This window comes from Octodon degus, unplaced genomic scaffold (assembly GCF_000260255.1).
Source record: "Octodon degus isolate 3935 unplaced genomic scaffold, OctDeg1.0 scaffold00017, whole genome shotgun sequence".
NCBI lineage: Eukaryota > Metazoa > Chordata > Mammalia > Rodentia > Octodontidae > Octodon > Octodon degus.
Window position 1 is genome coordinate 14,023,155 of NW_004524593.1, and position 13,333 is coordinate 14,036,487.

The window sequence follows — 13,333 nt, forward strand, 5'->3', positions numbered from 1 at the left end:
CCTGCTTCCCGTTCGAAGCTGTGGCCAGACCTGTTGACTGCATCAGTATCCGCACTCCGTTGAGCAGCCCGGATGGTTGGGTCCCTTGATCCCAAAGCACTCAGCAATCGCCAACAAACCAAGAGCTACACCATGTTAGAACAAAACAAGCACATTAGTATGTGGTTTTCAACCAGAACTGAAAGACAAAAAGAGAAAACGATTTTCTGGCTAACCAGAAAACTACTCCCTGAGCATCCCAACTGAGGTTGTGTTACAAGGAAAATGCTCTTTCTAGACAGCAAATCTAGTGCTACATAAGGAGAAACCACACCAGTCAAAAGAAAAGGTCTGCTCCCTTTAACTTAAAACATGAAGCTACCTTTTCACTTCTGGAAACAATATTTTTATGACATAGTCACACACACTGAAAACACTCAACAAATCAGTAATCTCCAGTTATTAACTGCTAGCTGCTCTTCATGTGAGTAAGACACCAGAACAGTAAATTCAAGTTGCATCAGCACAAAGCCTTGGCTGAAATAATACAGCAGCAGGATGCTTCAATCCTGCAGGGCTGCAGACCCCAGGATCCAGGGGTTCGGGGTGTCAGACACATCCAGGGCCCCCATGGGGGGCTCAGCTTCTGCGGTTGTATGAAGAGCTCAACGCCCAGTTCCGATTCCTGCCAAGTTGGACAGTGCATGATGTGTTCCAAGGCAGAGACACAGTCACACTTAATAATTCCATGATCCCAATGGAGGACTATTCTTAAAAGGAGAAACGGCTTAGCAATAGAAAACAGAAAAACCACCAAACTGTTAAATATGAGGTAAAAGACTTAATGTAAGAAGAAATAAGAAAAAGAAGTCTTTTTGGCTAAGAACTTACATTATCACTTAATCAAAAATTTTTAAAGGGGGGTAAAATAACCCCACCATTTTCCGAAATGTTACATTATAGAAATCAATGTGAACTTCACAATCCACATAAGAAAGTAAACTAGGGACTGGGAACTCAGTGGTACAGTGCTTGCCTGGTAAGCAAGAGGTCCTGAGTTTGATTCTTGGTACCAAAAACAAAGGCAAGCAAACTATCTTGGCCTCTGACAGGTATAGCAAGAGTCTGCAGTGCCGTCCCCATGAGGTCAGTATCGTGTATAGGCGTTTCGCTGCTGCTGCTGCTGTTGCTGCTGCTGCAACGGCTGTTGGGCTTGCTGCTGCTGTAGGCGAATCTGCTGGGAATAAGGGTCTTCCAGGGACTTCACAAATATGGTCGTTCTAGGGCCAGTTTTCCATACGATGCCATTAGCGTCCTTCACTGAGGACTCCACTGTGATGCTGTGCGTTCCCAGGATGGCGAAGTTCAAAAGAAACTGGGTGCTGAAGTAATCATTATGGGGCTCAACCCTCTGCTCCATCTCATTGGTTATGCTGTCAAGGGGTATCTGAAAGGAGAATGGCAGGACACCAGTATCAACTACACGCACCGACCCTGTGCTTACCTCGAGCCAGGCCCTGTTCAGTGTGCAAGTACCATTACGATTCTTGCTTCTGATGAGGCGGCAGGGGCAGGATGGCAATGCAGGTCCTCCAAGGCAGAGTGGGACGGACGTAGGCAGCCGGCTCTCAAGCTGCCCGCCCAACTATTCCAACCCTGCCCTCACTCTTGAGAAGCTGTTCCCCCAGCCTTTATCACCCCGCCCAGGTTGCCTCTCCCCCTGCGTGCTGTCCCCATCCCTTCTCTCCTCTGTGGAGAAGTGTGAAGAAACAGGATCCAACCACCCGTGTCAGTGTTTGAGACTGAAAATGCATCGGTTGGCTAAGTTAGGTCCCTGCTTCTCTCCATAGCTGGTGATTCCTTCCTCCTTTAACAACTCAAATCTAGAACCTGTACCTGGCTCACTCCAGGTCATGCCAACACGTAAGACTGACGGGATCATCCCCGTAGTCAGCAAGACATGCACGCCTCTGTCCTTCAGGGAAAGGGATGAAATCTGGTGTGTCTCCACCTCTACTCAAGATAAAGTGCATTAAGAGGCAGACTTATTCTGGAACCAATTCATGGTAATCTTACTTGATACTTGGCCAGACTGCTGTGTTTATGGGTGTGCTAGTGTGGTGCAATTATACTTAACAGTGCCTGCAGTTTTGTGGCTTTCTGAGCAGTTCTCATGGGGTCAGTCTTCCAGATGCATTTCCTTGTAACACGAACGGAGTCACCAATTTTTAAGAACTATTTGTGGTATGTGTTCTTTTTTATACTTCACATCTAGGTTTTGTAGGGTTTTTATTTTGCTAGAAATAGGATTACCAAATAACGTCCTCAAAGGGAGCAGAACAGGCGTGGCCAGTCTGATTACCCTGAATGGATGGCTGCTTTTGGAGGTGTAAGCTTAGCACCTTGCACGCTGCAAAGCACCAATGCGCTACCAGAGCTGCGATGCCCACTCCCTGCCCTGCACCGGTTCTCCTGAGAGGTGAGACGACAAGCAACACTTGAGGCTAGAGGGCTTTTTTTAAACAGAAGAAATTATTACATGCAAAGAACAAAGAGATTCAGGGATAGTGTCATCTCCAGCTTAAAGTCAGGAGAGAGCTGCAAACTGCGATAAACCGCAGAAATTCCCATTGCCCCCTCCGGTGACATCTGAGATCACGCGAGCAACCCTAGCAGCTGCAAAGTGCACAGCTTTTCATCATTCCCCCAAAATTTACCGAGTGGCTCCACAGGGCAAATGCTCGTGCCATCAATCAAAGGATGATGAGAAGAGAACCAAGCAGGAGCCACGTCACAGAGTGGGGAGAGCGCACCAGACACACGTCACAGTGGGGGCAGCCACGGTGCTTAAAGCGGTCCTTCCTTGCATTAAAGCCTGACGGCACTGCAGTTTAAAAATTCTGTCTCTTGCATCTTCATTGATAACCCTCCTCCTTGCCAGGAGCCATTTGCTCAGACATGTCTGCACAGCCTGCCCACACCCACCCTGGGCATCCACACAGCTCTGCCAGCACAAAGGTAAACTTGCTCTCTTGCTCCACTTACTGCGGACAAGCCACCAAAGAATCTGAAGAGAAGTCTGAAATGCTGACCACCCTATATCCAGCTGACAAGACTTGATTGTGGCTCACAGCTACCTCCTGACTTTTCCGCAGGGCCAATTCCTAGGGTCATGGACTTAAAGGGAGGTTTTCATTCATCTAACTACTGTTTTTTTAATTTATTTTTATTTTTATTTTTTTTCCTGAACTGGGGATTGAACTCAGGCCTTTGCACTTGCCAGGCAAGCACTTATTCAACTGAGCTATCTCCCTGGGCCCTAACCACTGTATGTTAACGCTATATACATAGAGAAGAATCCTCTAGAGGAGGGAGTTTTTAGTAGTTTAACCAAACTGGCCTTCAGGAGGGCCTGGCCTGATGGCTAAGTTTCAGGCTGGTAGGGAGCTGGGCACCCTCTTCTCTGGACATCAGGGTACTCCTCCTGCATGCTGGCCGAGACTGGGCCAGAAAACTCAACCAGAGGCTCCTGAGTTAGATTCTGCAGTGTGAACAGCAGTCCAGCTGGTATTTTGACCTTTGCCTGGATGCTGGATCTATGAGCTGTTCAGGCAGGAAGAAGGGTTGTTAACAGCCTCCTCAGACCCCAGTCTGTACCTGTAATTTATGTAACTGTCATCAGCTTAGCAGTGCCAAACAATGGAAAATGTCAGAATGATTCTGCCTCCTTGCTGAATTACCTTGTAGTCTTTTTTTTTTTGGTGCCTAACTCAGTTGGCCCTGTGGGTGAGGCTGGCATAGCATGTGGTGCCAGAGATCAAACCGCGGTCCACGCACTTGTCTAAGCTTAAGTTGGTGCTTTTAGACCACTGAGCTAACTCGCTGGCCCTACCTTGTAGTCTTGACCAGATTTACTCTGCAGTGTGGAAGAAACATTTAGGCAGACAGACTGGATTTTGCGAAAGAGTCCTGGTTTTGATCCATGTTGAACCACTCCCTCCACCTTCAGCGCCAGCTGCTGGTTATTCTGGACGGCAATGGGCTCTGCAGGGTTCCGGGGTGATGGCGACAGAGCAAGCTGGAATGCAAACACCTGGTAAATGCCAGCAACTAAGAGCGGCTTCCTTCTGACAAACCGTGCCAATCACATCCTGACGCGCTCATGTGAGTGAGTCTTTCCCCAGGACCCTGCTTCGGGCATACCAGTGTGAAGCGGGGTCAGTGTCACACTTCCTCACCCAAAGTCCTACTTCAGGTACACTGCACTTTTCATCCCAGGCCTCAGCTTTGTTGAAGGCAAACAAAGGGCAGAAAAATAGTAAAGGTGCTGTTCACCAGCTCACGGTGGACCATGGCTCTGCTGATGAACCACTTCTAAGCAGGGAGTGGCACTGGGTATATTTTCACATCCAGTTACTGTCTTTTTGCTCCTGGGGAATGTACTAAATTTAAATGGACATGAATGTAAAACTCTAGGGTTATATACACAATGAGGTCATTAAAATTTCTACAAATGGACTGTTTTTTTCCTAGTGCTGGGGATTGAACCCAGAGCTTTGTGTATGCTAATGAAATAGCATTTTAACCTTTCCTTAGAGTAGTTCTTTACAAAGCTATTAAAAATTCCAGACATAGTTTAAATACAGCAAGCCAAAGTTTTGCTAAATAAAAAGCTGGAAGAGATTGGAGTTTCCAAATTACACTGAACTGCTAAACCAGTTGACCCTGGAAACTTCTGGCTTCTGGTCTTTTTCTTTAGGTAATCAATTTTCCTGATTATTTATGACATGGAATGCTCTTCTTCTATCTTCAAGCAAAAGCATCTGAGTGGATGCAAAAGTTCACTGAAGACATTAACTGACAGGAATAATTCAGGAACTGTGTCGGAGTGGTAATTTCCTTTCTTTTTCAAATAATTCTATTATCTGAGTCAAAACTAGCTTTTGAATTTTGAGTAGTCTGAATATTAAAAAATACTAAGTATGCTCACTGGCTAGCTCACTGGCTAGTTCCCACAAGAACTGTCTTTCTCTAACATGTGGTGAAAGACAGACAGGTGACATCCCTTGGCCCTGACTAAGTTTCAGTAGGGCCTGAAAGGGCCACTCAGACTCAGCTCTAGATCTTCACAGCCGCTATGACAAAACCACTATCTTATTCCTGTCAGCAGGAGACAAAGGACAGGCTCCAGTTACCCAAATGCCTGACTCACTGCATGTGGCAACAACAGTTGAAAAGGTAGGAGGTTTAATTCTTAATTGCATTCCTTTCACCAAATCTCTTAATAAAGGAAGGAAAAGCCATAAACTAAAGGGTCTAGATTTTTAACAAAACCAAAGTTTAGATTGTGAAATGTAAGTAGGTCCCATTTAATCTCCAGAAATAGGCAGCTTTCAAAATTGTGTTAACCTCCTCCTTCCTAACTTACCTTGATGCTGGTAGACTGCAGTTTCTGGAAGAAGTATCTCTGGAACGACAAGGGAACTTTCAGCAAGGCAATGATGGCATTGCAGAGGCAAGCCGTGTGCTGAGGGGAAGACACAGAGATCACTTGAGAGCCAGCTTGCAGACTTCATCACCAAGTGCCGACTAGGGCTACAAGCTCATACAGATCATGACAAAAGCACACAGCAACCAGAAATGGACACAGCAGCAGGGGACGGTATCTACCTCATCCCTCATGCCAAGGGGGTACAACTTCAGGGTTTTATCTTTACCTGTATTCGATAAGAAATAAGAGAAGGGAGAAAATCCAAATTCCTCCCTGGGTGAATTTCGTACTTCTATAGACTGCAGAGCTACCAGACACATTAGGCACTCCAAAACAGATTAAATGCCACGTGGCAGGGCATGACAGAGTGGTAAAGAAGCCAGGGCAGTATACATAGACTAAGCCCAACACCAGACCCATGTGGGACCTCAGCTCTGAGCTGGCTTATTCTTAATCCCTTTCCATGAGCAGGTAGCTTCTTTGGTGGGTCCCCACAGTGGGCAACAGTGAAAACTTACCAGGATTCAGATTAAGGATGACTATACTAGCCTGCCTTCATAGAATTCTGAAACTTTATTTTTTGAGATAGGATCTTGCTATGTAGTCCAGACTGCCTCAGCTTCCCAAGTGCTGGAACTACAGGCATGTGCCACCATGCCCAGCTCTGAAATGTTAATAAGATACCTCTAAAATCTACTGCACATACTATTTTTTGAGAACTTCAGGCCAATCGCTGAGATACAGAAACATGACAGTGAATTAGAGAAAAGGACCATAGAATTTAAGAGTTCCAAGACATTTTAAAGATTACCCAGGCTAATTTTCCACTTTGCTGATGGCACAGGCCACACTTGGTAAATCAGACAAGTTTGCACAAGAACCTATAATGCCTGCCTGACTCTTTAGTGATTCTGTTCTATTTCATTAATAATTTACAAACTTAATAGAAAAGCACTAATGAAAGAAAAAAAAAAACCCACTAACGTATCGTCAGAACATGCAATGGTGGGAGTAAGAACCACTCCTGCTTGGACTCCAGTGACTTCTTCCTCTTTCCTGTTTCTATGTCCTCAAGGCACCGATGTGTGACCCGGGAGGCTGCCTGGCCTTCGAAGCTCCTGCTTCCAGGCAGAATGGGACTAGATGCCCAGACTCTAAACACAGCTTGCTTTACAAAAATTTTTAAATGCATGCATGTATGTATATTGGTTTTCTTTTTGAGACAAGGTCTCACTATGTAGTGCAGGATGGCCTCCACCTTATGGCGATCCTCTTGCTGCCGCCTATGGAGGGCTAGGATTACAGGTGTGGGCCACCACACCCAGCTTAAACATAGCTTTAAAACATTGGGTATTAAGGCCAAAAGCCAGAAAAAATCTCCTTTAGGTAGATTTTGTGTGCCCAAGGGACTCTCAGCATAGATACCAGGCAAGCATAACACCACTGTAAAGGCACTGGTCCTATTTCTCCAGCTTCTACTCCTAGAGCAGCACCACTCACCTTCCTGCACCAGGTGTCAGGGCAAGCACTTGTGGGAACATCAGGCCTGTGGCGGGGCTTGTGGGGCCACAGCAGACAGAAACATCTTAAAGGGGGTACTGAATGCATCATGAATGACTGGGGCAGCGGTGGGAACCTTTTAGAGCTCTGGCTGCAGAATGCCACACCACAGGCTCCTCACCACTGCTCAGGCTCTTTCCCGGCAGAAAACCCCCATGATGCCTTTAAATGAGGAATAGATATAGGTGCTACAGTGCCCTGCAGGTATATATGGACTGTTACTGAGGCTGTCGGCTGCTTAGGGACACCTCTGTAGAAGGAGATTACTAATTTATTTTGCACTGGGAATCAAACTCAGGACCTTGTGCTTGCCAGGCAGGTACTGTGCTAAGCTAGACCCCCCAGTTCTGTAGGAGATGACTATTACGTGGCACTCTGAAGGTGGCAAACTGCATACCATGAGGAAACAGCAAGGGGACGAATGCTCCTGCTAAGTCCAATAGCTATTTCTGTCTTTGTATGTTCTGACATTCTGCAGCAGCTGGCAAAGATCTTCCATAGATCCCTAACAGGCCCGGTGCCATGTTTATCTAATTCTCCTCTCCACCCCCTTTGCTAGGTGCCTCTGCTTGTCCTCGGTCCTCTGCTCTTCAACTCCCATGTTCTCCATGGGCAGCACTCCCTCCCCCAAGGATGTACAGAATGGCAAGCCATGGGGTCTGTCCCACCTGCAGCGTGGATCACCACAAGAGAGCCCCATGTCTGCAGACAAGACGTCAGCGGCTTCTGCCACCCTGGGCGTTCTACCTCAGTACATGGTCACTCAGTTGTGCCTGCAGTCATTTGAGCTGGAGACCTAGAAGTTTCCAGAAGTCATGCCTTCAACCTCACATCTAGTTAAAATAAAACATCAAGCTCTAGAAGTATTACCCCAACCCTTAAATATCTTTTACAGATATCCTCTTCTCATTCCTATGGCCATTTTATAATTTGGCCTTACTCAGGATTACTGCAAAAGGACTTTTATCCTTCTTTCCTCTAAATTTCAGGCCCTTACAACATTATGTTATGCCCACACATATTAATACGAATGCTTTATTTTCTTCACCCATTTAAAATTCAAAGACGGCTCCTCAGTACCTTTGGGATAAAGTCCAAGCTCACTAGTGCTGTATGATTCAAAGCCTTTTGTTGCCTGCTCTGCCCCCATTAGGCTGATCTATCTTGTGGCTGGCCTGTGCACACTGCGGCAGCCCTACACTGCTCCCTGAAGACACCATGCCATGCCACTGGCCACTGCTCTCGACAATGTTCTCTGCCTGATAGTCCTCACCCCCCCTTATCTGTCTGGAAAACTCACATGCAAAACTGTCTTCTCTCAGAGCTGAACTTCACCCAATTTTACCAGTTCTTTGACCTACCTTGCTTCCTTCCTTTTAAAAATGTTTCAGAAGCCATGTCTCATCAAGTTGCCCAGGCTGATTTTAAATTTGGGTCTTCATGCCTTAGTTTTCCAGAGTGCCAGGATTACGGGCACACAGCAATATGGCTAGCTGAGTCCCCTAGCTACCCAAACTTCTTAGTGGTGCTGCGGCCTGACGCTAGGGCCTGGCGCATTCCTGATGAGCTCAGGATCTCTTCCATGCGACATCGCTGTCTCGTGCAGAACTCTATCTGCTCGTGCGCTGTGTTGTTTATAAAAGCTTTCTGTCAGATGATGGAAGACCTTGTTTCTCTGTCAGTTTTATGTTTCTAGGATCCAATAATAAATGTCTGAGCATCCTTTAGGTGCTTACTAAGTACCAAATCTATGAAATATAATTTGGAAGAGAGAACGGGGAACTAAAATTTATTAACTACTCCTTCCATGGTAGAAATTGTGCTAGAAAATAAGCATTATTTACTTAAACTTAACAGTAATCTTAAGATGTAGGTAATTGTGCATTTCGAATAAAATGACATTAAGTAATTCGTCTGAAGTTGCAGATCTGCTAAGAGGCAGAGCTAGCGTCTGAACCTACTTCTCAATGAACCAAGGGCTCTTTTCTGTGTACTGTGCCTCCTGGGCAGACCCCTTTCCTTCTTGCCACTGTATCAAGGGGATTCACCAGCTGCAAAGTGAAGTTGTTGCCCGGTATATCTGTTTAATTTCTCAGGGTGGTTCTCAGCAGGATACAAAAAGTCACTTCTCAGCGAGATGTATTTCCCCCTCAGCTGGTCTGTACAACCTCCCTTTGCAGCCCAGCGGAGTGTCACACAGCTGTGTCCAGGACTCAACAAACACTACTGACAGTTTCACATGGGAAGCAGTGTTGTCACAGAGCATACCAACCCTTACATCTGATGAAGAACTCACCCTCTGACCTCCTCTGAAATACCTGACAAAGGGTGAGAGTACAAAGTGAGAAGCAGCCAGGACGGAGCTACAGAGCCCGCCCGCATCTACCACAGGGGCACGGGAAGCAAAACTTTCTCTGGTGCTAAGTTCAGAGGCTGATGGCTATGGACTCAACAACTGTCTCCTGAAGGTTTTTTTTTTGGCAGAACCGGGGATTGAACTCAGGCCCTTGCGCTTGCCAGGGTAGTGCTTATTCTACTGAGCCATCTCCCCAGCCCCTGTCTCCTGAATTCTTATGTGGAAGTTCTGATGGTTTACATCTAGTGTCTCCCAAGCTCTCCTGTGCTCAGAGGGGCTCCAAGATGCGGACTGGATTGAGGGAGCACTGTACATCTTGGTGGATTCACCCATGCAGGAGGTCAGCAGCTGTAGGTGCTGCTGGGTGGGGGGCCTAGTTAGAGGTGGGCACTGGGCTGAGACCCAGAAGGCTACAGTTTCATCCTGCTCCTCCCTGTACCTCAACTTCCTGCCAGTCAAGACTGGAGCAGCTTTTCTGTGGTCCTTCTACCATGCTGCTTCTGTGCTAGAGACTGCTAAAAGCCAAGCCCACATGCACCTCTCTTCCTTTTAAGTTGTGGGGGTAGGGTCCTTTGTTCCAGCCATGAGAAAGTGACTACAATAGCAGGGAAGAGAAATTCCCCAAGATACAAAGCTCAGTGCCTCAGTGCTAAAGATTTGCTATGGATTACAGGCACTGGGGAAGATATCTCAGTAGAGTAAGCACCTGCCTGCCAAAGGCAGGGTCCTGAGTTCAATCCCTGGTACTGCAAGAAAAAAAAAAAAAAAGGCTTTAATGTCTGTGTCTCTTCAATTTCACATGTTGAAGCCCTGCCCTCCAGTGTGACAGCAGTTGGAGGAGGGGCTGCCAAGATGGGATCTGTATCCTCTAAGTACAGGCTCAGTCTCTCTTCCTGCCACATGAAGACAGAGCCAGTCCATAGCCATCTGCTGTCCAGACTCCAGAAACACGAGCCATTGATGTTTGGTCTTTGACACATTCACCATGAAGCCACAATACGTTTGTCTCACATATCTTGCTGCCAGTGTAAGTATCAGGCATAATTTAGCCCAGCCTACCTTACAAGTTTTTGCAACACGCAAATTAGCCTGTATCTGGACAAAATCACCTAATATACAGGTTTTTTCATAAAACAACATTATTTCAGGTCGTTATTAACAGCCTATTGAAAGTGGAAACAGAATGAGATGTGGACCCACTGTTGAGTATGCTTTCCCACCACTGAGCAGCTGTGAGCTGACCCACTGTAAGTGTTCATTCCTGGGCTCCATTTCCAGAGAGAGACAGTTACAGGTCTAGAGGGGGAGCATGCATATTATGTTTTAAAAAGCTTCCCACGTGACTATACTTTGTCACTGAGGGTGAGAGCTATTCTAACTTCATTTGATCTCACAACAGTGCCACGTAGTAGGCAGTGCAGGGACCCTGTTCTCCAGACAAGGACACAGCGAGCTTAAGCTGAAGTAAAGCCCACTTGCCATGTATGAGACAGGGCTGTACTTCCGGTTCAGTGACTCCACCTCCTCCAAGACACGACTGTACACAGCCGTCATCCTCCGCTCATATTCACTGTCAGCATGGGCTGCTCCCGCAGACCCGTACTCCTGGAAACTGGAGGGAAGATCGGCATCAGTTTCTCAGCTGTTTCAGTGCATTAATTCTTCCAATTCCCAAATGTGTCAAGCACTTTACATGCATTGTCAATTAATTTTCCAAGTAATGGCTTTATTTCCATTTATAGATAAGGAACCCGAGGCCTGGAGAGGCTTACTTGCCTACATCTGTAACTAAGGGGCATGGGGAACTTGAACCCAGGCCAGACTTCAGATGAGGTAATCGTTAAGCTGGGGACTGACCCCTGGGCGTTGCACACCCTAGGTAGGCACTCTACCACCAAACTTCATCGTCAGGCCTTTTAATTTTGAGATGTGGTATTGCTAAGTTGCCTAGGCTGGGCTCAAACTTAACATCCTTCTGCCTCAACCTCAGGAGCAACTGGGAATACAGGCTCAGATGAGGTGATTAACCCCACTATTTGTTAGGTAGCATACAAGTATCAAAACTTGTTGCTACCAGGAGGTGGAGGGTTACACATTTGAAAAAGTAATTATCAACATCTGTAAGAATGTGTAGGGGTATACTGGTAAACAAAGAATTCTGGGAAGAGCTGAACCTACATTTCTTTCTTTTTCCTCTACTATTTCCAATTCTCTGATTTCTGAAATATTTCTAAGTGAGATTAAGAGCAACTTTTGCATCTTGACTAAATTTCAAAGTTTTCATGAGGACTACTTAAAATGTCATGTAGGTAATTTAAATATGCTGGGCATTAACACTATTATTCCCTTATATCCACTCAAGGCCTTCTCTATACAAGGCTCTTCAGCTGAGCACTTCAGTTTTTCATTTGATCTTCAAAACTATTCTCAGAAACAGGCCTCATTTTCTATAGAGTTTATGCAGGTCTGGCTCAATGAGATCAAAAGTATTCCCAGAGCAGTGAGTGATAATGGATCATGTTCACATCTGCCTGGCTCCAAAGCTCTGTTCCCTGCTTCACATCACATTTTAAGTTCCATGAGGGCAAGAAACGAAATTACTAAAATGGATCAGTAAGCAGAAAAATAAGAGCCAAGTGGTCTAGTTTGGGAGCAGCTAACACTTTCCAGCAGATGGCAAAAGTCGTAGTAGTGACCTGAAACAAAACGGTGAGTCAGAACTTTCAGGTAGAAAAACAAAGTGTCTTGCAGACAGCATTTCTCTGCAAAAGCTGCTCACAGAATCTGAGTCCTTATTTGAATAGAATTGACAGTAATACATATTCCAAAACACATATTTCTCATTCCAACAACATACATCTAATTAATGACTTCTTTATGACTTATCTTTCTTTTCACATGTACAGTTCTGCACATCTTGTTTATAGAGCTTCACTGTCTCTGCGCAGTATGCCTTGTTTATACACCTGTGTTGTACAGCACAGTGCAGCATTGCAGTTTTATGTTTTGTTACAATACTGCATGTAAGAGCGATCAAATAAAAGGTGGAGCTTCTTAGACTATTTCTTTGTTCTGAACACTGTACTGTACATACTATCTATGGTTTCTCATTTAGCAATGAATTCATTTAACAACCTAGTTTCAGGAATATTAATTAGGTTGTAATATGAGTTGCGCCTGTATGATATTCACTGGAAAAACAATGCAGCATTCACTTAGTCATTTTGATAATTAGTTACCAGAGCAGGAAAAACAATTTAACAGAACAATGCCAGAAATATCTTTTGGTTTGGAAAATCAAAATGAGTAAAATTTTCAAGTTCAAGCTTAACTATATTAACTCAGTATTTCCCAACAAAATTCAGTTACATAAGTTGCTCATATTCAAACAACTTCTTCCCAGTTATTTTTCCAATTCAATGTTTTGAAAATAGGAAGCAAGAGGCAAGGGAGACAAGAGAGAGAGAAAATTCATGCTTTGTCATTAGTTATGCAACCCAGGGCAAACATTTAGAAGAGTTCTTTTTTGTTTTTTCTTCTATAATTTCTTTTCAAAAACAGTTGTGATGAATAGTTAAAATACTAAATTTCCAAGTGTTTTGTGTGTTAACTATTACCTTGCAGATTCTGGATCCAAAATCAGGGCTTCTATTGTGTGAGATATCAGTAAGCAGCTCTGCTGCTGTCTGTATTAATGTTAAGGTTATACGTAAACAGCAGAAATGCACCATATACTCCACATTCTCTGAGTATTAAATAAGTCACGATAAGGCTGTACTTTTAGTGAAAGTAATCATGTTTTTCCAGTTCAATTGGTCGCAGGCTTTATTCTTCCCTTTTAAAGGCTACATGTTATCTTCTATGTGATCCTCAAATTGTCTCAAGGAAGTATTTCAATGGCCACTTAATAGTGGGAAAGAGAGGGCCAGGGAGATGGCTCAGTGGAA

The 13,333-nt window shown here is 45.0% G+C and overlaps 1 protein-coding gene across 3 annotated transcripts in view; it reads right to left on the reverse strand.

The window, feature by feature from the left end:
• Positions 1–319: 319 nt before the first annotated feature.
• The window catches only part of Ints7 (integrator complex subunit 7), a 76,696-nt gene continuing 63,682 nt past the window's right edge, over positions 320–13,333 (reverse strand). For all 3 annotated transcript variants that reach the window (XM_004626846.2, XM_023710200.1, XM_023710201.1), the window contains 5 exons: positions 13,004–13,072; positions 10,866–10,998; positions 5,408–5,506; positions 3,872–4,057; positions 320–1,426 (listed from right to left, as the gene is read on the reverse strand). In XM_004626846.2, the coding sequence (XP_004626903.1) occupies positions 1,127–1,426; positions 3,872–4,057; positions 5,408–5,506; positions 10,866–10,998; positions 13,004–13,072 (787 nt within the window). In that variant the 3' untranslated portion in view covers positions 320–1,126. The remainder of the gene's footprint in view (positions 1,427–3,871; positions 4,058–5,407; positions 5,507–10,865; positions 10,999–13,003; positions 13,073–13,333) is intronic.